This window comes from Neoarius graeffei, chromosome 15 (assembly GCF_027579695.1).
Source record: "Neoarius graeffei isolate fNeoGra1 chromosome 15, fNeoGra1.pri, whole genome shotgun sequence".
Classification (NCBI taxonomy): Eukaryota; Metazoa; Chordata; class Actinopteri; order Siluriformes; family Ariidae; genus Neoarius; species Neoarius graeffei.
In genome coordinates, this window is record NC_083583.1 from 55,964,632 (window position 1) to 55,991,318 (window position 26,687).

The 26,687-nt window shown below is 42.2% G+C and overlaps 1 protein-coding gene across 1 annotated transcript in view; it reads right to left on the reverse strand.

The window, feature by feature from the left end:
* grin3bb (glutamate receptor, ionotropic, N-methyl-D-aspartate 3Bb) overlaps positions 1–26,687 on the reverse strand; it is a 149,079-nt gene that overhangs the window by 41,467 nt on the left and 80,925 nt on the right. Inside the window, 2 exon segments of the mRNA XM_060941675.1 lie at positions 2,480–3,572; positions 14,976–15,604. Of these exon segments, the coding sequence (XP_060797658.1) occupies positions 2,480–3,572; positions 14,976–15,604 (1,722 nt within the window).

Genomic DNA, 26,687 nt, shown 5'->3' on the forward strand with positions numbered 1-26,687 from the left:
TTAAAAAAAAAAGCACAGTACCTTTTGGTGCTACTTTTTGTGCAACTAGTGTGATCTCATATTTAAAGGTGCTGACTGCAAAGTCATCTGAAATTTTTAACATTTTTTAAATTGACCGTAAATGCCTTGCAAGAACAATATCATGTAGACGAGATGTGATCATTTTGATGTCCTGAGGGTCACTTTTCTCCATTTTGGGACCGTTTTCTTCCCTCTTGAGGTAAACAGTATGGCCCTACGGAAACAGTAAGGAGCTTTAACTGATTAGCATGGCTATGGAACTGCGTCACACCAAGATGGCGACGTGCGGAAAACATCGTGACTCTGCACCGGCCTCGGAGAGTTTTGAATCGCAGGGATGCAATTTGTGGTTGACATTCACGAATAGATCTGTGAAACAAAAGACGAGTAGATCTTTTCTCTGTGACTGCTTTTGTGTTATCGTTTCTTTCTCTGCAAGATCAAAACATTAAGTGTATAACTCCATACTCACGACCATGGAGTCGAGTCCATGCATTCTAAGTCTAAGATAGCTAAACGCTAGCTAGAATGATTTAGTTAGCTGTCCATAAAAGTGACATGTCACCTAACCTTGCTCTATCTTGCAGTTGCACTCACTAGGCAGGGTTTAATTAAATGTGCTATTTGATCACAGCAACCTTGCAGTTGAAAGTTTGAAAGTTCTCAAAACTTCTCCAGACTCACCAATCCAAGACAAGCGCTGCAAATTATTTGTCAGATTTCGCGCCTGCACGGTGGTGTAGTGGTTAGCGCTGTCGCCTCACAGCAAGAAGGTCCTGGGTTCGAGCCCCGGGGCCGGCGAGGGCCTTTCTGTGTGGAGTTTGCATGTTCTCCCCGTGTCCGCGTGGGTTTCTTCCGGGTGCTCCGGTTTCCCCCACAGCCCAAAGACATGCAGGTTAGGTTAACTGGTGACTCTAAATTGAGCGTAGGTGTGAATGTGAGTGTGAATGGTTGTCTGTGTCTATGTGTCAGCCCTGTGATGACCTGGCGACTTGTCCAGGGTGTACCCTGCCTTTCGCCCATAGTCAGCTGGGATAGGCTCCAGCTTGCCTGCGACCCTGTAGAAGCATAAAGCGGCTAGAGATAATGAGATGAGATTTCGCGCCTGTTTCAGTCGATTCCAGCGGTCGATTTGTCCCTTCACGAAAATTCTTGCGGACAACCTTTTGGTTTCCACCACTTTTCTGGTGCGCTTTCTAGCTGATTCGCTTTCATATTTTCCTTTTCTTTTCTGCTGGCTTTTAGCTGGCAAGATCATGGAGTCCGCCATCTTTGCCCACACCAACTTGTTTTGGTTAAATGTAGGTCAAACACACCCCATGGTGGTCACGTGATATTTTTGCTCGTTTGCTTCGGCAATCTCCGGAGTTGTAAAATGCGGGACACATTTTATCTCAGCAAAACATTTACACATCGGATACACAGTGTGTGTAGCAGCGCAACTCCTCAATTTCAACTCAAATCACTTCAAAGCAATGCAAAACATCTTGAAACTCCAACAGCAATAGAAATAGGATATTTTTGCCCAGAATTCAACTTTGCAGTCAGCACTTTTACCGATCTGTAGTCTTAATCTTTACACTGTCTTGTGGTTAAAGACTACTTTACATTACTTTCACGTTATTCATTAAACACCAACTTATGGAGAAAAAAAACTGAAACTCTATACTCTAAATGTAGCAGCAGCCCAGAAAGTGATTGGACATGTTTTGGCTATTCATTTGTTGTACTAAATACAGTATGACCCAAAATGTAACACAACTGGTGTGCTGTTAATTAACGCTACACTTTCAAGAGTGTACGCTGTCTGCAAAAGTTTGGGGACATGTCATTTTTCAAACTTCTTTGGTAATTACCTGGTATAGTAAAGTCTAACCAGGTTTGTTTTGGTTGCACAGTTGAATATTTGTGATTAAACCGTACTTTAACCAAAAAAAAAAAAAGATTCATTATTTCACACACGTTCTTCATATGAAGTAATCAGCATTCATCAGAGATACTCTGCTAGGTTTCTTGGGCGATTCTTTCGGCTCATTTGGATGAGGTGGGATGACTGGTCAGGCCATTCTACTATCAAAAGCATTGCCTCCTACCTCTCGAAATGTCTCTTGCTCAAGTTTCAGGGGTGTTCGGGGGTCACTGAAAATCAACTTGAATTACTTTAGATGTTCAAAAACGGCAAAGTGTCCCCAGACTTTGAACAAACAGAATGTAAGTCATTTACATTCATTTACATGAATACTGATAGAGAATAAGTAATGTACATAATCCTGAGCAGTATTAAGCTTTACTTTGTGCATTGTGTATTTGTTAATGTTTTTCCATAAGTAGTCCTTTCCTTAAGTCCTTAAGTAGGGACCTTCAAATAAATTTGACTCTGTATTTATGTGACCTGTGGCGCAAACCACTGAACCTTACGAAAGCTTTTAGGAATAACCGTGTGAAATAAAACTCTCACTTTGGCATCATGAATGCCCGAAAGCTCTTCAAAGGTCTTTTCCCCAACCATGACTGCAGCAAGGTTGGCTGTGTAACTGGACAAAACTAACAAGCAAAAGATGGCCCACAGGTTCATAAGGAATCGTCCTGTCCAGCACTTGGGCGTCTTACTCGATACCGTGCGGCCAAACAGAATGGCGTAGCACAGGTTAAGGGCTGAGGAGTAGGAGAACACCTTCATGCGGTTACGCCCATGTGGTGTCATGCCAAATGGGCTTTTCCACTCATACAGGGTGAGGAAAAGTGCTGTCATGTGCAGTGCTACAAAGATGCCCACCCACATGGACCAGTGCAGTGGCCACATGAAAGCTCCAATGGGGGCTGCCGTGTCCTTGCTGCGCACTAGGATGCCTAAGCTGGTGGAGAAGAAAGGGCTGGTGAAGTCCATCACTTTGCTGCGTGCTGAGTTGATGCTGAAGCTGGTGACGGCCATATCAGCCACGCCATTAAGCAGGTCTCCGACCAGTCCTGTCCAACGGCCACCTTTCCATGCACCGTATTTCCCATCTCCCACAATGTAAAGGTCAAATTCAAAGTTCAGGTCTTCGGCCAGCTTTTCAAGCAGGTCAATGCAGTAACCGTAGCAGCACTTACTGTAATCCGCTGGAAGAAATGTTTTATTCCCTTGTGCTCGTGTGGCAAAAAAACGATCCAACATCTCTGAACTGTTGGTACCTGCATCCAGGCAGTACTGTCCGGCTGGGCAGTTGCCATCCTCATCCACCTCCCTCGTGAACACAAACGGGTGCTCGACTAAGGTGACTACGCGCACACGGCTCCCAGAAACAGGGAAGCCAGGCCTCCAGCGGCTGCCCTCACGACCTTTTTGTGCCTCGGTGCGTTGGCGTGGGGTTGAGCTCTGCCACAGAGCTCGCTCCTCAACATCCAGCTGGGTGCCCTCCCAGCTGCCCACCGTCACCCAGGTGGGCTGGCCCACAGCATCACGCCGAAGCCTCCAGATGTGCACGCGCTGAGATGTAAGCACGCGTGACATGTTCCGTTGCACACTGATTGCACCAGTCCGCCCTGTGAAGGATGTGTTTGACAGAAACCTAGGGGTGAAAAAACTGACATCAGAACTTGCAGACAAAAATGCAGACCAAAATATACCTTCCACATCAGTAAAGACAAATAGTTTATGGTCAGGTGTGTTCATCATACCTCTACACATCCAGGAAGGTGGATAACCCTCATTGGTGACAGGAGTGACCCATAGTTAAGCCTGTCTTATTGCCATCAGCAGGCCAGCAGACAATAAATATTGCAGCTGCAGTCAGGGAAGGCCTGGGGAAAGGGATTGCCTATCTGGATGACTGACACAATCTGACTGCCTTTGCACTGTAAACTACAGGAGATGCTTTCACAGGGCGTGTATAGGTTGTGAAACTCCATCTCCTTCAGTAAATTAGAGCTGCTTGTCTGGCTGAAGATACAGGGAGGAGCTCAGGTCACTCTAGATAAGGCAATGCTTCTGTGAGCCAGACTAGCCTCTTACATGGGCCTGTAAATGAACATCTTCAGCTATCAATAAAAGACATGGCATATGTCCAATGGTGAGCTTCTTCATAAAAAAAAGTTAAAAGAAGAAGAAGGAAAAAAAAATCGGAAAATGCAATTTGGCCTGAAACCTTTTTGTCATTAATTTTGCCTGTGAGAAACACGAGTTGGCCCACATGCAGACATCCCCCCCACTCCCTCCACCCTCTCCTCCCCTCCCTGCTCATCATGGTGCTGAGTGATATTACATTTACAGACTATGGTTCTTCCTTTTTAGGTTTTAATTAGTTAAAACCAGCTCACATCCATTTCTCTGCCAGGGCAAACAGTCCACAGAAAGGACCAGTGAACTCGGGAATGCTGATTCCCCGACGGACTTTCACAACCTCAGGAGCACACCATGAACTGATGAGTTAATGACATATCAAACGACGAATAACATTTAAACCCCATGGCTGGTGAGAATAACGTTGTTCTTATTATTCAGCGGTCTTTACTCTACCACCAATCTGTTCAGGTGAGCAATCGAATCAGAAAACCATCCCCGTTTATGGCAATGTAACTGGCTTAAGCACTACTGAGGACTTTTGATCTGTCTCCTTTGCACTGAGGCTTTGTCCCACTCAACGGTTTGACATTGTTTGGGTCTATTTGACAGATTTTATCCTGTTGTGCTGAGCCGCAGAATTCTCTGCATGGCCGCAGCGCAGAGCAATCCTGCTTGTGTTTGTAGGGAGGGTTTGAGAAAAAGAGTGAAACCTCGCTAATCCACACGGAGCAGTGGGCTCGTTTGATAAGAGTGATCCCTGCCTCGTGGGAAGGTATCTGAGTAAAACTCATGAATACAGCTTAAAGCTCAAAAACATGTTTGCATTCCAGCTGCCAGACTTGCTGTTTCACTGCAGTCAATGGCTGTATAACCCTGATGCATTAAAAAGCTAAAGTTGAAATCAGCTACTGAATATAGCTTGAATTTCATCAGCTGCTCCCCCCCCCGCCAATACTTGAAATGTTGCTCGACGGTGAATCTGTCAGTTTTGCAAATATGCCCTCCAGGAAAAATGCCAACGGTTCTACTGCTTTTCTTAAAGAACAGACAACTCGCTGGTAACTCACAGAGCTTACCGTCAGACCCCTTTTCTGATATGAGAGTAAACATTTTCCCACTAATTTAATAATTCAAAAATTCAATAATTTATGAGACAAGCATGCGAGATATGTACATTCAAGTCATCCATCATAACTTTAAGGCCATGATTTACTTAAATCCCAAATAACAATTACTGCAATAAGATACACTACCGTTCAAAAGTTTGGGGTCACCCAGACAATTTTGTGTTTTCTATGAAAAGTCACACTTTTATTTACCACCGTAAGTTGTAAAATGAATAGAAAATATAGTCAAGGTATTTTTCTGGCCATTCTGAGCATTTAATCGACCCCACAAATGTGATGCTCCAGAAACTCAGCCCATGTTTACATTAGACCGTATCAGCGGATCATCAGATTAACGTTTTTAAAACGGTTAGTGTGCACACAGCAACACTAATACACGATTCACGTGCACACAGCAACGCCAATACACGGATACGCTCGGCTCCGCAGGCATCCTGTGCTCCAAATCACTCCGCCCTGAACAGCGAGTGCCCTCTGGAGGGTGCGCACTCCGGCCCTGCGCAGCTCACAGAGCACGCGAGTGAAGTGCACGAGCAGTGATTCGGGACTGAGCCGCTATGTGTGTGATCCCAGCGCATATCACTTACCACTTGCACGTGGAAGGATGGCAAGCCTAAAGACAATCATAACTACACAATGGGCAGTATTTGCATCAGTATTTGCAGTATTTTCATACTTTTATACTCTTTAATGAAAGGTGATACAAGGCGGAAGTCCGCGCCGTTTTTCAGCAGTCGCGTCACATGACCAACGCCAGCGAATCAGGAAGGTGGATGTCACAGTGACGTTGTCCAATGACGACGCCAGCTAGAGCTCAGCACAGCGTATCCGTGTATTCTCAATGTTTACACAGCACCGGAGCTGACACGATCTGGATTGAATACGTGGACCCTGGAGGATTCCTGTTTCCCGGCGTTTCCAGGCGGTTTAATGTAAACGGACAGTGCATCCGCGAAGAAAACGAGACAGATACGGTCTAATGTAAACTTGGCCTCAATCTGCTCAAAGGAAGGTCAGTTTTATAGCTTCTCTAAAGAGCTCAACTGTTTTCAGCTGTGCTAACATGATTGTACAAGGGTTTTCTAATCATCCATTAGCCTTCTGAGGCAATGAGCAAACACATTGTACCATTAGAACACTGGAGTGAGAGTTGCTGGAAATGGGCCTCTATACACCTATGGAGATATTGCACCAAAAACCACACATTTGCAGCTAGAATAGTCATTTACCACATTAGCAATGTATAGAGTGTATTTCTGATTAGTTTAAAGTGATCTTCATTGAAAAGAACAGTGCTTTTCTTTCAAAAATAAGGACATTTCAAAGTGACCCCAAACTTTTGAACGGTAGTGTAAATTACTTGCCTAATTGGTGAACACAAGTCAGATAATGCAATGCAAGTGTCAAATAAATCAGGGGAAACGTGTATGTAAATAACGTCTTCTAAGTGTAAGGTAAACTGAAATGTTACGCATTGGAAAACTACTCAAAACATAATATGAACCTAAAACAACAGAGTATTGATTTCAGTTCATAATATGAATATCAATCAGGCTTGTAGTACTTGAGTCCAGGACTCGGATTTGAGTCTGACTCGTGTCCTAATTTTAAGGACTCGTGACTTGACTTGGACTTGAGCACTGATGACTCGGACTCGTGCATTAACTGTATTCGGACTCGTAAATTGGAGACAAGGACTGGGACTTTTTCTTTATTTTTTGTAACATGCCATAATAAATTGGCATAAAATATTTATGTCTACATTAATTTTATACCAATTTCGTGCAAGAGAATGCACATTCTCTTGATCATAAGTCGTGTTCAGGAACAAATTAACACTAACGGCACTAAAATGCCTGGAGAGAACGCCTCTAGGATTGCCCGCTTTGCTTATACAGACTTTTCTCGTGCAGTGGGAAAAACACACTGCTATGTTCTCATGTTCATTGCTCTGTTGATAGCGGGCCTTGCTTGTTGAGCGATGAACTAGCTAGTGTTAACCCTCTCTCATGTTATTTGCTCTGTTGATAGTGGGCGGGGCTTGCTGAGCGATGAACAAGCTTTTTATCTGTAGCCTGTGAGCTAAAATGGTGCAGTCGAGCAGGAACGTTAGTCCAACACAGTAGCAGAGACGCTTTCACATAAAGGCAGCAACAGCCACCGTCAAATGGTACGGATGGAGTCGTGTTCTCGGACTCGACTCGGATCAATAGTGGACTTGAAATTTTTTTAAATGACTTGGACTTGAACACCGGGGACTCAAGACTGGACTCGGACTCAAGGTTTAGTGACTCGACTACAACACTGATATCAGTGAATTAAAACAAACCCTTTATCACATTAATAATAAGCCAAACTTTTAAGAAACTTTTTGATTATTTTACCAAGACATCATTTCTGTCAAATTATACTTTTCTCTCATTATTGAGACTTAGTTAATTGCTGAAGTGGTGAAAAAACAAGCTTCTGCAAATTTAAGCCCTGCTTGCTGTTCATATTAACTTGTACGGTTATTGTCTTTCTTAAAGTGCCTTTGAGCATTACCAAACTGCACTGGGATGGGTTTCCCGATAACGTTGCCCTTTAGAGCTAAAGAGTGAGTTGAGAGACTCTCTTAAGCAACGAGCGTTGTCTCTGTACGTGGTTTTCCCAAACTTACTCGTAAGAAGGAGTCTAAAGAGCAACAGGACAAAGAGCTTCTTTGCAGTACGCGTCCCTGATATAGGCATTAGTAGTTGCTAAAGGCAATCGTACTGTTGTTGCTGAAGGCATTAGTAGCTGCTAAATACAGTCGATAAGGTCACATGGCATTTGTTTTTAACCAAAATCTAACGAAATATAAAGTGTTTAAAATAAGATAATATATAGTATCATCTGGAAGCATGGGGCGGCACGGTGGTGTAGTGGTTAGCGCTGTCGCCTCACAGCAAGAAGGTCTGGGTTCGAGCCCCGTGGCCAGCGAGGGCCTTTCTGTGTGGAGTTTGCATGTTCTCCCCGTGTCCGCGTGGGTTTCCTCCGGGTGCTCCGGTTTCCCCCACAGTCCAAAGACATGCAGGTTAGGTTAACTGGTGACTCTAAATTGAGCGTAGGTGTGAATGTGAGTGTGAATGGTTGTCTGTGTCTATGTGTCAGCCCTGTGATGACCTGGCGACTTGTCCAGGGTGTACCCCGCCTCTCGCCTGTAGTCAGCTGGGATAGGCTCCAGCTTGCCTGCAACCCTGTAGAAGGATAAAGCGGCGATAATGAGATGAGATCTGGAAGCATTACATATATAATGTGATAATTAATTAATTAAACTATTTGACGTTTTGGGGCAATATTTTTATTCCAAGCATGTTTTTAATTAAATGAACAAATGTTCACACGAAAGAATGAGCAAATAATAAGCTAAATAATGAAGTAAATGTGTTCCCCGTGCTCGCTCATTTCACTGTTACTCAAATATGCAGTCAGGATTACTTCAACTGTTATCCACAATGCCAAGTGGGCAGTGCGCTTCCTTATAAGTGTGTGTGCGTAAATGTGTCTCATTTATGACACTAAATTCAATAATCGCTCGCCTAATGGAGTTAAATTTGATTAAAATATGTCGATGTTAATGTGACATTCCAATATCCAGACGTAATTCCATAACATATTGAAATATATTCATAATGTTTTGTTGACTGTGAGAGTCCCTTGGAGGCGCAGTCTGGGTATTTGGCTCTGCTCAAAACAAACCAGAGACCCAGACCACTCGTTCAACACAAAGACGTTCTTTGTTTTGAATGAGTGGTCTGGGTCTCTCGTAAATTCAGAGCAAACTAAAGGGCTACTTGGGCTACGATGTTGTTTGGGAAAACCACGTTAGCTTAACGATGGATATTAAGAGGTAATTTAAGACTCTCTTGGCCTTAAGAGGCTTTCGGGAAGCCTACCCCAGATAGATAGAAAAGTACATATTCATTAAGGCAAATGCACAAACCAGACAAAACAGACTCACTTGAAAGACTTAGGCCCTGTCCACACGGCAACGGATTCAGGTGAATCTGATAAAATTGTTTATCGTTTCGGCCTGGCGTCCACACGGCACCGGCGTTTTGGGTGCCCCAAAACGAAATCTTTTGAGAACGGGTTCCAGAGTGAAAAAATCTGGCAACAGAGCCGTTGTGAAGTCATCTGGATGAGTAGAACGGATTTGTTTACGATGACGTCACAACCACATGTGCTTCACGCCGGGTAGAAGTGTAACGAACTCGATGCGAGTTGTCAACAAATCCTATAACTTGGTTCATGAAACGCGCTTACAAAATATTTTCACTGTGAATATTTATTGTGTAATGGTGCAAAGTGAGAGAGAGAGAGAGAGAGAGAGAGAGAGAAAGAATAGTCCTTAGGGCAGAGTCAATCCCGCCAGCAAAAATAGGGAAAAAAAAAGGAGCGATCTCACCTCTTCAGATGTTTATTCTGGACCATTAAAGAATTCTGGAGGATATCAGAATGTTGGCGTACCGGCTTCCATCTACCCCCGTTCATTCCTCTTTCCGCGTCTCCATTCAAAAAACGAGCACATGATTTAAAGGGACTATATCCATAGGACAGGGAGTGAGAAAGTGTGTGCGTGTGACAGTGACAGGGATAGTCACTGTGCGCATGCGCAGTTATGCGCATGCGTCTACTTCTATTGTTCTGGTGTCTCCGATGGGACCGTCTTACAGCGCACGTAGAGGTGTGGCATGTGTATTGCATCATTTTCAGCAAGCGTTACGTTGCCATATGAACCTGATATTTAACTGATCCGTTGCCCATGTGGACGCGATATTTAAAAAAAAAAAATCTCGTTGCCATTGTCGTGTGGATGTAGCCTCAGTCTTCCATAGAACGGAAGTTCAGTGTTAAAGGAACAGTCCACCGTACTTCCATAATGAAATATGCTCTTATCTGAATTGAGACGAGCTGCTCCGTACCTCTCCGAGCTTTGCGTGACCTCCCAGTCAGTCAGACGCAGTCAGACGCGCTGTCACTCCTGTTAGCAATGTAGCTAGGCTCAGCATGGCCAATGGTATTTTTTGGGGCTGTAGTTAGATGCGACCAAACTCTTCCGCGTTTTTCCTGTTTACATAGGTTTATATGACCAGTGATATGAAACAAGTTCAGTTACAAAAATTGAAACGTAGCGATTTTCTATGCTATGGAAAGTCCGCACTATAATGACAGGCGTACTAACACCTTCTGCGCGCTTCGGCAGCGCATTGATACGGAGCTCAGATATGACTGACTGAGCGTCTGACTGACTGGGAGGTCACGCAAAGCTCGGAGAGGTACGGAGCAGCTCGTCTCAATTCAGATAAGAGCATATTTCATTATGGAAGTACGGTGGACTGTTCCTTTAATGCTAAAATACAGTACCAGTCAAAAGTTTGGACACACCTTCTAACTGAATGTTTTTTCTTCCATCCATTATCCGTAACCGCTTATCCTGTTCAGGGTTGCAGGCAAGCTGGAGCCTATCCCAGCTGACTACGGGCGAAAGGCGGGGTACACCCTGGACAAGTCGCCAGGTCATCACAGGGCTGACACATAGACACAGACAACCATTCACACTCACATTCACACCTACGGTCAATTTAGAGTCACCAGTTAACCTAACCTGCATGTCTTTGGACTGTGGGGGAAACCGGAGCACCCGGAGGAAACCCACGCGGACACGGGGAGAACATGCAAACTCCACACAGAAAGGCCCTCAAGGCCCTCGTCAGCCATTGGGCTTGAACCCAAGAACCACTATACCACCGTTTTTAGACATTTTATTTGTTTTTATTAATTAAAAGTCACTTCACGTCTTAAAGTAATGATGGATGTCGTTTCTTTTTACTTAATTAGCAGTTCTTGACATAATATGGATGACTACAGTTGTGGTGTTGAATAGGGCTGTTTACTTTTTTTTTTTTATAATTTATTGTTTACTGTTTGATCTCAAACGCATTAAGAAGGCAAGAAATTGCACTAATTAACTTCTGACGAGGCACCTGTTAATTGAAAAGCATTCCAGGTGACTACCTCATGAAGCTGGTTAAGATAATGCCAATAGTGTGTAAAGTGTCATCAAGGTAAACACTGGCTACTTTGAAGAATCTAAAATATCAAACATTTTGTTTTTTCTTAACACTTTTTTATTTACTAAATAATTCCATGCTCACCGTTCGAACTATGGGGGTACTCGGGGGATCCGAGATCCCCTGAAACAGACATGAGATCCCTTGAAAACATGATGTGGGAAATGTTGGGGGGTCTCTAAAATATTGGCAAAATGATGTTTATTGACATAGCAATCGTGTGTAACGGGAAGCATTTGCATATCCGAAGTGAGCGCGCGATGGAGATCCGCGCTCTGAGACAAGCGCAAGCACCCCCCCCCCCCCCAGGGAAAAAAAGGGACCCCCCGAAAATATCGGCATAGTTCGAACACTGGTTGTACCAATGTTTTTTTTTTTTTAATTGCAGAGCATAACATGTCTTGTCACAGCCGCTTCAAAGTCGGGCTGGAGCCGCCAATGGGAAAACGAAACCTAAGCCGAGCACCGTGGCTCTTCGGGGGAGGGCAGAGGACTCTGGCTGTGCGGGACGTGGCATTACAGTCTAGCTGCTATCGTTTTTCTAAGCAAAGTCTCTGTTCCAAGTTCCTGGCAGTTTCAAAAGCTTATGAAAAACCTACATCATGTCACAGAGCGTTAATCTCGCGATAAAAAAATTATCGCCGTTAAAATTGAGTCAAGTTAATGCGTTAATAACGTGACATTTTTGACAGCACTAATATATATATATATATATATATATATATATATATATATGTCAACCTATACGGAATGTCCGTATTTTATACGGATTTGATTCAATAAACGTAGTATACGAGTGTACAAATAAAGTTATACGGATTCTTTAAAAAAACTTCAATATTTATTTAGAGCTATAATCAATTCCCACGATGATAAAAGAGTGCATAACATTTACAAACGTACTGTACACCACAGACAGCCAGTAAAGAGTCTTATGAAATCGCGCATTATCTTGTGGTAGCGAGACTTCGTTCCACTTCTGATCATGCGCACACCACATTGCGAGAATCCCGCCAAACGGGAAGTAACATTTTGTTTGAAAAGCGTATTTCCACCTGAGTGACTTTCACTAGCGACTGAAAAGATTCTGAATGGGCACTCCGGCAAGATCAACACAGACACTTGCTGTGACATGCAGCCTAGTGAGGTATTGGTGCAGAGCGCTAAAAAGCTGTCATGGAGTACAATTCAGAACATTAGAGTGACACTTTGTGTTTTTGTCGAACATTGGAGCTTTGTATTCATTCTGAAGGTTTATTGTTATTAATATTGAATACAAAGTAACTTGGATATATCATTGTTAATTATCATTCAAATTTTAGGTAAATTATTTTAATTTGCATCTTATACGGATTTTATAAGGGAAATACCCAAAGGTTGACATGTATGTATATATGAACATATTGAAATATATTCATAACACTTTGCGTATATTTATTTAATAATTACCTCGATGTACTTGCAATGTACAACCTCCTTAGGAACACACTACACACAGATCAAAACCTCTCTCTCTCTCTCTCTCTCTCCACACATATAAGGGAGAGCATTGCCAACTTGGCATCGTGGATAACAGTTGAAATAATCCTGACTGCATGTTTGAGTAACAGTGAAATGAGCGGGCACGGGGAACACATTTACTTCATTATTTTTTAGTTTATTATTTGCTCATTCTTTCGTGTGAACGTTTATTCATTTAATTTAAAAAAACATGATTGGAATAAAAAAATTTGCTCAAAAATGTAAAATAGTTTCAGTTATTAATTTCCATATTATATATGTAACACTTAATGACAATACAATATTTTAGCATATTTTAAACACTTTATATTTCATTATTTTTGGTAAAAAACGAACGCCATGTGACCTCATCGACTGGATTCAGCAACTACTAATGCCTACCTCGGGCACGTGTACTGCAAAGAAGCTCTTCGTAATGCTGCTCTTCAGACTCCTTCTGACGAGTGAGTTCGGGAAAACCACGTACAGAGACAACGTTCGTTGCTTCAGAGCGTCTCGCAACTCTCTCTTTAGCCCTAAAGAGCAACGTTATCGGGAAACCTACCCCTGACTGGGTTTTTAAAATTGGCAGTTGATCATGTTGATGGTATGTTAGTATGGTGCAGGGCAAAAAAGTGAACTACAAACCAATAATTATTCATTTCCTTTCAGTGCAAAGTGTGTTTGTTTTCAGATGGCACTAATGTACAAAAATCAGGCACTCATGTGTGAAATAGGGTATAGTATATTATACAGTATATGTAATTTGTAGTATGCCACATGATATAGCTTTAGTTTTGAAAACCCAAATAACTGGTCGATATGTTTACGGATAATAATAAGATGCCTGTTGGTAAATTCAGGAATGTGTTGAATGTCGTGTTTTATAGGACAAGTACGTCCTTTAGACATTTAATCTGGTGAATGGGTAGGCTTTGACAAAGTACCTAATAGAACTAAACAATTAGTAGAAGTAAGTGGACAACTGGACATTTTGCCACTCAGCTGAAGGGTCTCATTAGTACTGAACTGTGGAACATTTCCTGCCACTTACGTGTTTGTTATGGCTGTGTGTCTATGGCTACATCCACACGACAACGGCAACGAGATTTTTTTTTTTTAAATATCGCGTCCACATGGGCAACGGATCAGTAAAATATCAGGTTCATATGGCAACGCAACGCTTGCTGAAAACGATGCAATACACATGCCACACCTCTACGTGCGCTGTAAGACGGTCCCTTTGGAGACACCAGAACAATAGAAGTAGACGCATGCGCATGAACCCCTTCTTCTGTAGCATCAGCCACATAAAGTTTTGATTATTAATCAGTAGTGTAAAATAGTATATATTGTCTAAGACACTTATTTATATTTCATATTAAAACGTCTATGTAAATTAATACATAGAAAGCCTGGCCAGGCGCTGAACGTTCTTCTGCCTTCACTTTAAGAGAAATTCAGGGCGAGCATGAGCCTAGGTTCTTCCCTGTCACTGTCACACGCACACACCTTCTCACTCCCTGTCCTATGGATATAGTCCCTTTAAATCACGTGCTCGTTTTTTGAATGGAGATGCGGAAAGAGGAATGAACGGGGGTAGATGGAGAGAGAGATAAATGAACGGGGGTAGATGGAAGCCGGCGCGCCAACATTCTGAGATCCTCCAGAATTCTTTAATGGTCCGGAATAAATTGAATGCTACACGTTGATGGATTACTTTGTTCTTCTATGCCCTTTTTGAGGAATGTATTGTCGGACTTAAACCAACATCTGAAGAGGTGAGATTGCTCCTTTTTTTTCCCTATTTTTGCTGGCGGGATTGTCATGTGGTTGTGACGTCATCGTAAACAAATCCGTTCTACTCATCCAGACGACTTCGCAACGGCGCTGTTGCCAGATTTTTCCTCTCTGGAACCCGTTCTCAAAAGATTTCGTTTTGGGGCACCCAAAACGCCGGTGCTGTGTGGACACCAGGCCGAAACAATAAACAATTTTATCAGATTCACCTGAATCCGTTGCCGTGTGGACAGGGCCTATGACTCTTTGCCTTTCTACTACAACTATAATTACTACTATAGCCTGGAAATGACTTCAATAACTAAAAAAAAACATATACTGTCAGTCCAAGTCCTTAATTGAATCTTTTGGTCATAAAATAAAGAAACTTTGTTCAAAGGCATTTACCTGGCAATGTACTGTCCAGATGAAGGCAGTTCATGTTTATTGGGTTTATCAAAACAATTCACCATGTTTTGGATGAGAGCAAGATCTGGCCGCACGAGTGTGGCAGCAGCAACTGCCCGACTGACCAGCTGTAAAGTGTCTTGAATGTAGAAGTCCAGAGGCTTGCGGTCAACCTCACCATAGGCCAGCAGCCCCAGCGGTAAGCCAATGGAATGCAAGGCATCCGGGCTTAATGGATATCCCATAATCCAGTGTATAGTAGGCAATGCAAGACCCAGGTCATGGGCACTACGCAGGACAGCAGAGGCGCATTGTGGATCGGACCCAAGAAGCAGCACCGAAGCTGGTGGTTGTTGGTCCTGGCTGAAGTGCTGTTCCAGGAAATCTGATATATCTTTTTGGTCAAGTGAGTTACCCGAGAGGTTAAGGGCAGCGCGGAGGTTCCAATGAGACTTGCCCTTGGCCATTTTACCATGCAGCTTCAGGAGGTCGAGAAGGCCAGCTTCTTCCCAGCCCTGGCAGAGTACAGCCATACCCTCATGCCAGCCACTCCGCTGCAGCACCGTCAACAGAAGCTCTGCCAGGTCTGATACAGGGATCCGTGTCATCATCTGCAGGTGAAATCGGTTCTGTGAAGGAGAGAAGAAAGTGAATAAAAGTGCAGTAATACTGGTTTAAAAAAGCAGAAATAATTATACAGGTATACCATATTACATTACTCATCTCATTTCATTCCTCACACGTCCACGGACACTGTCACTCACACTGTAGAGTCTTATAGGCCTCTTAAGAACATTGCTCCTGACCTTTTCTATTTTATCAGTTTTCATTAACTTTACATTAAGTTTTCATTAACTTTTTGAATATATATATAATTTTTTTTAAATAAAATATAGCTTTGCTTTATTACTTTTTCCTGCTATATCCTGCTCTGTCTGAATCCCACATGGCATATCACAAATTACATCCGTTCCATTACATTTTAGAGATGCCAATACATTTCATCTTACCCTTAGAAAAAAAACAAAAAAAACAAAAAAACAAGAGTGCTCTGAGAGCATAATATCCCCCGCTGGCAACTATGCCATAGCTCTGGTAAAATGTGACTGAATTGAACGAATTTGCACTATGCATATTACGGACATAATACAAGAAAGAATCCTACCAAGTTTCGTGAAATTTCTCCAAACATTGTGAGAGGAGTTGATTTCAGGAGGTGAGTACCCTTCCTGGGACGGACGGATGGATGGACAGACATCGCCATGACATAATCCCCCTTCGGGCCTTTCGCCCAGCGGGGGATAACAAGAGTGCTCTCAGAGCACTCTTGTTATCCCCTGCTGGCAACTATGCCATAAATCTGGTAAAATGCGACTGAATTGAACGAATTTGCAATCTGCGTATTACGGACATAAAGAAAGAATCCTGTCAAGTTTCATGAGATTACTCCAAAAATTGTGAGAGGAGTTGATTTCACGGATGGACAGATGGCTGGACGGACAGACATCGCCATGACATAATCCCCCTTCAGGCCTTTCAGCCAGCGGGGGATAATAATAAATCTACAACCACAAAAAGTTCTGTTTGGTCAAGTTTAAAGGTCCTATAGACCTCATGAAACCCACAACAAAGTGTTTTCCTATCAGACAGGGTTCCACGTCGAACCCTTTTATAAAGTGGAGACCCCCTACACTATCCAAAACCCCCTTATGAATCTCATGCAGATTTGGATGCAAACACAGGGTTTTATTAAAATACGGTCAGCAGCCAAATTAACATGGCTAATCCAAAATATATATTCAGGGATGCAAAAAGGTCGGGCGGTCAGCATATAAGCTGCGACAGGCAAAGCAAGAGTGAATTAAATGAAAAGTAATTAAACATCAGAGAACCAATCGAATAAACATGCAGAGTCTAGGAAATGGAGATTGTTGTGGAAGCAGTCAGAGATGGCATGGGATGCTGGGAAGAAGAATTTTTGATAGGAGAACTAATAAGTAGGGATGTACCGAATTCTGATTTTTAAGGTTCTGCCGAATACCAAATCCACTGCTTAAGATTCGGCCGAATCCGAAACCGAATACCGAATCCTACTCCAAACATTAGCTAGTACATTATAATGCAGTGAAAAACACTGCACATTTCCTTTTCTTAATAGTAAGATAGAGATACTTTATCCAGAAGGAATATTTTATTATTTTATTTTAAACTATAAAAACATAGGCAATAACCTCTGCCACTATTTTGTATTTGAATAGTCGCACTTAGAGAACACCACTGAAATTTTCAGCTTAAAGTCATTCAGTGTACAGGCTTTAGTATACTGTCCATTATAAAGAACAAAGAAAACGAGCAAAAAGTGACATTATTGCTAAAAGAATAAGGCCTGTCAGTAACAGTGAGGGGCGGCACGGTGGTGTAGTGGTTAGCGCTGTCGCCTCACAGCAAGAAGGTCCGGGTTCGAGCCCCGTGGCCGGCGAGGGCCTTTCTGTGTGGAGTTTGCATGTTCTCCCCGTGTCCGCGTGGGTTTCCTCCGGGTGCTCCGGTTTCCCCCACAGTCCAAAGACATGCAGGTTAGGTTAACTGGTGACTCTAAATTGACCGTAGATGTGAATGTGAGTGTGAATGGTTGTCTGTGTCTATGTGTCAGCCCTGTGATGACCTGGCGACTTGTCCAGGGTGTACCCCGCCTTTCGCCCGTAGTCAGCTGGGATAGGCTCCAGCTTGCCTGCGACCCTGTAGAACAGGATAAAGCGGCTAGAGATAATGAGATGAGATGAGTAACAGTGAGCCATTGCTAAAGTGCTCTTTGTTGAACAAAAAATAAAAAGTAAAAAAAAAAGAATCTCTGCAGATAGAATGCAGCAAAACACAGCACATTTACATTTTAACTCTTGCATACATTTGAGCCTACTTAATTTTCAAACAAAAAGGTGATATTTAATGCTGAATCTGTTTTCCTCAGAAAAAAAAAACTTACTGGGGATCTTGATCATGTTTAATGCTTACACTCATGGAACATAAATTATAGGCTATTTCACTTCAATTTCAAGCACTTACAACTGTAGGCTTAATTAGAAACATTAAACAAGGTGTAGCACAAAAAACTCGAACATGTCTCCACGTAGGCTATTTTATTAACAACCTAGTTCTATAGCTAGCGTTGGTAATGGTGGTCTGTATACCACTTTTTATCTGTGACTGTGCGGTTGCGGTACCTGAAGCCACGGGCGCAGATAGAGGGGGGGACGGGGGGGATTCGTCCCACCCAGATTTAAATTCACCTCGTTCGGTCCCCCCCACTTATAGGGAGGAAAAAACGTCTATGCTGTCTTTCTTTGCATAAGGTAAACCTCACAGAAAAATCAAAAGACTAATTACCATTCGGTGTATTGAGGTGCACACTGGTTTACACTTTACACACACACGTAGCCCAGCCTCTTGCTATGTTTAACAGTTGGAACTTAGCGGTTTTAAAACTAGTTTTGCAGTTTTGCAGTTTCTGTGTGTGATGATAATGTGTAAACTTTGGATTTCCGTAGGCTATGTTAAAATGTTATCATTGTCCTGGCCTGCAGGTAGTTCCTGGTGATGGCAGTGAGGGAGGTGAAATAACATGTATACACACTACCGTTCAAAAGTTTGGGGTCACCCAGACAATTTTGTGTTTTCCATGAAAAGTCACACTTTTATTTCCCACCATAAGTTGTAAAATGAATAGAAAATATAGTCAAGACATTTTTCTGGCCATTTTGAGCATTTAATCGACCCCACAAATGTGATGCTCCAGAAACTCAATCTGCTCAAAGGAAGGTCAGTTTTATAGCTTCTCTAAAGAGCTCAACTGTTTTCAGCTGTGCTAACATGATTGTACAAGGGTTTTCTAATCATCCATTAGCCTTCTGAGGCAATGAGCAAACACATTGTACCATTAGAACACTGGAGTGAGAGTTGCTGGAAATGGGCCTCTATACACCTATGGAGATATTGCACCAAAAACCAGACATTTGCAGCTAGAATAGTCATTTACCACATTAGCAATGTATAGAGTGCATTTCTGATTAGTTTAAAGTGATCTTCATTGAAAAGAACAGTGCTTTTCTTTCAAAAATAAGGACATTTCAAAGTGACCCCAAACTTTTGAACGGTAGAGTGTGTGTGTGTGTGTACACACACACACACACACACACACACACACACACACACATATATATAATTTGCTGACAGCTCAGTCCCCCCCAGTTCAAAAATCCTATCTGCGCCCCTGCCTGAAGCCTCACTGACGTTAGATTCGGCCGTGCACAACTCGTACTCCGTCGGATGCTTTGAGCGGAGATGTTTTAACAGCGGAGATGTTGTGTACCGTTTAGCATCTTTCCCACCACGAGACAACTCTGTACTGCAAAGTGTGCATGTTGCGCGACTTGAATCTCCCTCTTTCACTTGAAAGTACTGCCACACAACACTCTTTCGGCTCACTGCTTCCATTTTCAATTTCGACTGAAAGCACAATGGAGGCTATCTTCTCCTAAACATTGACGATGTAATCGCATGCATGTGCGCGGCACGTAGGATTCGGTTCGGTCGGCACTCTAGGGTTCGGCCGAAACCGAACCCCTTTAAAAAGGCCAAGATTCGGCCGAATCCGAAACTGAATCTTGGATTCGGTGCAACCCTACTAATAAATGTGCTTATAAGTAAAAATGGACATGAAGCAATAAAGTTTCAGACGAGACAATGATAATACCTCCATGATTTATTCTAGGAATGTGAAACAATTCTTACCTTCCATGCTTTTAATTGAATATAAGCACAGACCATAATCTTACTGCCAATGATTTGCTGTGTTGGTGGCACAGATGTAAGTTTTCCACAGCTGAGTAGTGTAAATTCTCTATGATGTAATATTATATCGCATATGTTTTTTGTTTGTTTATTTGTTTGTTTGTTTTTAAATCACCATGAATGAATTTGGACTCAACACTATGATAATTAATGTTTGTTCTGATCCTATGTAGCACATAATTTAAAACTGGAGTCATGCCTTGGATAGTTTTTTTTCCTTAGATATTTTCTTACTCCTACGTCCTTGGGTGACCAATTTAACTTGTGCTTGCCTTACTTATTTTTTCATACCTGCATATTCTTTTTGAGCTAATACAGCACCTTCCACAATTATTGGCACCCCTCGTTAAGATATGTTCTTAGGCTTCTAATAAGTTCATTTTTTAAAAATAATATAGGACAATGATGCAAAAAAAACTTTAATTCAAGTGCATTTATTCAGTGGGAAAAAATCCCACATTAAGAAATAATTATTTTACATGAAATCATGTATGCCACAATTATTGACACCCCTGATGTTAATACTTTGTACAACTCCCTTTTGCCAACAAGACAGCACTTAATATTCTCCTATAACATTTCACAAGATGGGAGAATACAGAGAGAGGGATCTTCAACCATTCCTCTTTGCACAACCTCTCTAAATCATCCAGAGTCCTGGGTCCTCTCCTATGCACTCTCCTCTTCAGCTCACCCCACAGGTTTTCAATTGGGTTGAGGTCTGGGGACTGAGATGGCCATGGGAGGAGCTTGATTTTGTGTCTGGTGAACCATTTTTGTGTAGATTAGGCCACATGTTTAGGGTCATTATCTTGCTGAAAGACCCAGTGACGACCCATCTTCAGCTTTCGGGCAGAGGCCACCAGATTTTGATTTAAAATGTCCTGGTATTTCAAAGAGTTCATGATGCCATGCACCCTAACGAGGTTCCTGGGGGCTTTGGAAGAGAAACAGGCCCACGGCATCACCGATCCTCCCCCATACTTCACAGTGGGCATGAGGTGCTTTTCCGCATACTCATCTTTTGTGATGTATTAGAGTGTTTGTTGCCAAAAAACTTTATCTCGGTCTCATCTGACTAAAGCACACGGTCCCAGTTGAAGTCCCAGTACTGCTTAGCGAACTCCAGACATTTACGTTTATGCTTGTAAGTGAGAAAAGGCTTTTTCCGTGCATGCCTCCCAAACAGCTTGTTGGCATGTAGATAGCGCCTGATGGTTGTTATGGAGACTTTGTGACCCCAAGATGCTCCTCTTTGATGCAATTCTCTAACAGTGAGCTTTGGAGAACTTTTTACTTCTCTTCCCATCCTCCTCACTGTGCGTGGTGGCAAGATAAACTTGCATCCTCGTCCAGGCTTGTTTGCCACTGTTCCAGTTGTTTTAAACTTCTTGATGATTCCTCTGACTGTAGATACGGGCCGGTGTAGGCGAGTGGCTATTTTCTTGTAGCCATTGCCTGACTTATGAAGGTCGACACACATCTGCCTTGAATGGTGTGTTCTCTTGTCTTTCCCATGTTGAAGAGCGGATAAGAGAAATAGGCCTCTGTGTCACATCATATTTATACCCCAGGGAAACAGGATGTGATGAATTACTAATTAAAGGTTCCTAGATACTCTGATCAACTTTATAAACTACAGTAGAAATGACAGAAATGCTTCAATTACATTTAGTTTCTAGGAATTGTTATGGGTGCCAATAATTGTGGAACAGGTGATTTTATGAAAAATAATTATTTCTTAGTCAGGGATTTTTTTTATTTTTTTTAAAAATTCACTTGAGTTAAGGGTTGCATTTTTCTACAATTTTCAGTGTGAGATTATGCTTCTGCTATAAAAATTGAATTTATTTTAAGGCTTTTAACACGTCTTAACCGGGGTGCCAATAATTGTGGAGGGCGCTGTATATATAGTCACTGCCTAAAAGCAGAGCTCCTGATGAGTGTACGGGCAAAATATTTGCAAGGGCACAAAATCAACCTGAATAGAATCATAACGTTATAGCATATGCATATGAATTGCCGTGTATTTTGCATCAGTAAATTGCTGCATTGCCTTGTGACAGTCATACCAATAATGAGCATAGTATCACAGTTATGAATACATATTTATTCCTTTGTTTGACAATGCATGCCATGCACCAGAAACAACACCACGACATATTATGGTGTGACTCTGCTGGGTGCCTGGTGGACAGTAGTGAACCAGCGCTTTCACTTTGCATCATTACTATATAGGTTACTATCCAATATCAAACTTGACATGTTAAACAGTTTTCTGATTACATTTGTCAAATTCACGTGCGTTTGCACGCACACAATGCCATTAGGACTAATTACCATGCACCTGTTCCTGATGAGAGTGCAGTCACAGCGCATACATATAAGGACTCTCAGTGACACACAGACTTTGCGAAAGCCTTGTATTTTGGATCGTTTTTTTCTTTGTGTTTTTGGACTGTGAGTATTATATTACCTCTGATATCCTGTCTGTGCCTCACTTGACCACTGCCTGTTTTTCAACTTTGCCTTTATCTCTGTTTTGGATCTGTTTGCTAGTGTGTTTTCAATAAAACTCTTCCTGCGATTACAGCCATCTACCACCCTTACATGACAGAAACTGTCAACTGTCCAACAAACTAGTGGACTAATCAAACCACTTTAACTAGTTTTATATGAAACTCATCTCATCTCATCTCATTATCTCTAGCCGCTTTATCCTTCTACAGGGTCGCAGGCAAGCTGGAGCCTATCCCAGCTGACTACGGGCGAAAGGCGGGGTACACCCTGGACAAGTCGCCAGGTCATCACAGGGCTGACACATAGACACAGACAACCATTCACACTCACATTCACACCTACGCTCAATTTAGAGTCACCAGTTAACCTAACCTGCATGTCTTTGGACTGTGGGGGAAACCGGAGCACCCAGAGGAAACCCACGCAGACACGGGGAGAACATGCAAACTCCACACAGAAAGGCCCTCGCCGGCCCCGGGGCTCGAACCCAGGACCTTCTTGCTGTGAGGCGACAGCGCTAACCACTACACCACCGTGCCGCCCCCTTATATGAAACTGTCATGAATATTTTCCATAAACTGTGTTAGTCAATAATCCCACGTTATTTTAAAAAAGCAAAATAAAGTACTGGATAAAAACCCATCTGTCTTATGCAAATAAAAGATACAGATTTAATTTTCCAGTGGTCAAGTGTTTATGAGATACATTGCCTTGCACTTATGATTGGGTTCCTTGTGGTGGTACACACTCATTGTTCGGTCAGAAGCCATCAACAATCAGGTCGATGCATTACTATATACTCTTAAGTATGAGGCTCTGCTCCATGAGCGGAGAGCTCTGCTAATATGTCAACATGTTTTAGTTATAGATCTGCTGTCTATATTTCAGAGGCACACTACCATTCAAAAGTTTGGGGTCACTTTGAAATGTCCTCATTTTTGAAAGAAAAGCACTGTTCTTTTCAATGAAGATCACTTTAAACTAATCAGAAATCCACTCTATACATTGCTAATGTGGTAAATGACTATTCTAGCTGCAAATGTCTGGTTTTTGGTGCAATATCTCCATAGGTGTATAGAGGCCCATTTCCAGCAACTCTCACTCCAGTGTTCTAATGGTACAATGTGTTTGCTCATTGCCTCAGAAGGCTAATGGATGATTAGAAAACCCTTGTACAATCATGTTAGCACAGCTGAAAACAGTTGAGCTCTTTAGAGAAGCTATAAAACTGACCTTCCTTTGAGCAGATTGAGTTTCTGGAGCATCACATTTGTGGGGTCGATTAAATGCTCAAAATGGCCAGAAAAATGTCTTGACTATATTTTCTATTCGTTTTACAACTTATGGTGGGAAATAAAAGTGTGACTTTTCATGGAAAACACAAAATTGTCTGGGTGACCCCAAACTTTTGAACGGTAGTGTATGTGTACTGTTACCGCTAACAGTTTGATTCACAATGTTGTGTTCATTCAATAACATGTGTGACAAGTTCATTTGGTGGGTCAGAGCAGGTCAGGATGCATCGATTATAGAGGGGATTGCTATCTGTGGTCTCTCTTAGTGGATTTTCCCAGCTATGTAAAACTCCGAACGGACTTTAGCAAATCAATCAGTGCTGCTGTGATATGAACATTTCAATAAAGGCAAGGCCCAAATCTTTGATATCCTTCCAAATGGAATGGATGGTGGAATATATTCAAGTCACATATATCCAGAGTTTACATTCATGTCCAGATTGCTGACTTCAAGGCTTGGCCAATATCCATGAGAGTAGCTTAAATAATCTTTTCACTTGGCCACAGAGGGAAAATGCTGTATACTAGATGCATAACATCCACTGGCATCTGTGCAATAGCAGAAAACACAAGCTGCATAAAAAGATTCTCTTTCGAAGAAGTCAGGACTTCTGTGAGACATTTTTTACAAACTAACCCTTCCTTAATGCTAAGATGACTCAATAAACAAGCTAACAAGCACATCCTATTTACTTTAGGGGATTTTTTCCATTCTCGCTTGTTTATTAGTTCTGTTAATTGTGTGCCTGGAGAGCTCAATTGTCATTATGGAGCTTATTTAACTGCCGTAAAATACGCTGACCATGTGGACCTATTTAAGGACCAAAATAAGATGGTTCTGCATTTAAAACATAGAAAAACACCTCGTACAGATTACAACTTGAGCAGGATGTCTAGGTCACAGGAAATTGATTTTAAATAACCCATATTATCACCTGCACATAATCACATAATCCACATAGGAACGTGTGATTTCATAATGGACCATAAATACGGAAGATGTCATGTGTTGCCAATTCATAAACTGAATGACCGGTTTGTAATGATTTCAGCAGCCCTCTTTATCAACTCCTATTTATTGCTGCTGTTGTATTGAGGCATGAGACAACTAAGTCTGATCACTACCATCATCATCATCATCATCATCACCACCATAATTTTTAGAAACAGACGTGATGAAGGTGCTTTCTTATCACCGTCGTTGTTTGCTAGTACGTAAGTGAAAATAATCTTTAATGGCTCTTTATGAACAAAGAACAACAACCCCAATTCCATAAGTTTCAGACACTGTATAAAATGTAAATAAAAGACAAAATATGATTTGCAAATCTTGGAAACCCCGTATTTCACTGAAAATAGTATAAAGACAATATATCAAATGTTAAAACTGAGAAATTGTATTGTTTTTTAAATATATGCTTATTTTGAGGGGCGGCACGGTGGTGTAGCACTGTTGCCTCACAGCAAGAAGGTCCTGGGTTTGAGCCCAGCAGCCGGCGAGGGCCTTTCTGTGCGGAGTTTGCATGTTCTCCCCGTGTCTGTGTGGGTTTCCTCCAGGTGCTCCGGTTTCCCCCACAGTCCAAAGACATGCAGGTTAGGATAATTGGTGGCTCTAAATTGATCGTAGGTGTGAATGTGAGTGTGAATGGTTGTTTGTCTCTATGTGTCAGCACTGCGATGACCTGGTGACTTGTCCAGGGTGTACCCCGCCTTTCGCCCGTAGTCAGCTGGGATAGGCTCCAGCTTGCCCGCGGCTCTGCACAGGATAAGCGGCTACAGATAATGGATGGATGGATGGACGCTTATTTTGAATTTGATGCCAGCAACACATTTCAAAAAAGTTGGGACAGGGCCATGTTTCACCTCTACTCATCACCTCTACTTTTAACAACACTCTGTAAACTTTTGGGAACTGAGGAGACCAATTGCTGTAGTTTTAAAAGCGAAATGTCCCGTTCTTGCCTGATATGCAATTTCAGTTGCTTAACAGTTTGGGGTCTCCTCTGTCGTATTTTGCGCTTCATAATGCACCAAATGTTTTAAATAGGAGACAGGTCTGGACTGCAGGCAGGCCAGTTTAGCACCCGGACTCTTTTACTATGAAGCCATGCAGTTTTAATATGTGCAGAAAACAGTTTGGCATTGTCTTGCTGAAAGAAGGAAGGCCTTCCCTGAAAAACATTTTGTCTGGATGGCAGCATATTGCTCTGAAACGTGTTTATATCATTCAGCATTAATGATGCCTTCCCAGATGTACAAGCTCCCCATGTTGTGTGCACTAATGCACCCTCATACCATCACAGATTCTGGCTTTTGAACTGTGCCCTGATAACAAGCCGGATGGTCTCTCTCCTCTTTAGCCTGGAGGACACGGGGTCCATGATTTCTAAAAAGAATTTCTACTTTTGATTCATCAGACCTCGGGACAATTTTCCACTTTGCCTCAGTCCATCGTGAAAGAGCTCAGGCCCAGAGAAGGTGGTGGTGTTTCTGGATATTGTTTATATCTGGTTTTAACTTACATTTGTGGATGCAGTAATGAACTGTTTTCACAGACGATGGTTTTCTGAAGTGTTCCTGAGCCTACAGGCACATATCTGTTTTTAATACAGTGTCTCCTGAGGTCCTGAAGATCACAGGCATCCAATGTCAGTTTTCAGCCTTGCCTCTTGCATACAGAGATTTCTCCAGATTCTCTGAATCTTTTAATGATATTATGTACCATAGATGATGTGATCCCCAAATTCTTTGCAATTCTGCATTGAGGAACGTTATTCTTAAATTGTTCCACTATTTGCCCATGCAGTCTTTCACAGAGCGGTGAACTCCTCACCATCTTTACTTCTGAGAGACTCCGCCTCTCTGGGATGCTCTTTGATACCCAATCATGTTACTGGTCTGTTGCCAATTAACCAAATTATTTTTTTTAGCATTACACAACTTTTTCAGTCTTTTGTTGCCCCTGTCCCAACTTTTCTGAAACGTGTTGCTGACATCAAATTCAAAATGAGCATATATTTTTTCACAAAACAATAACATTTCTGGGGCGGCA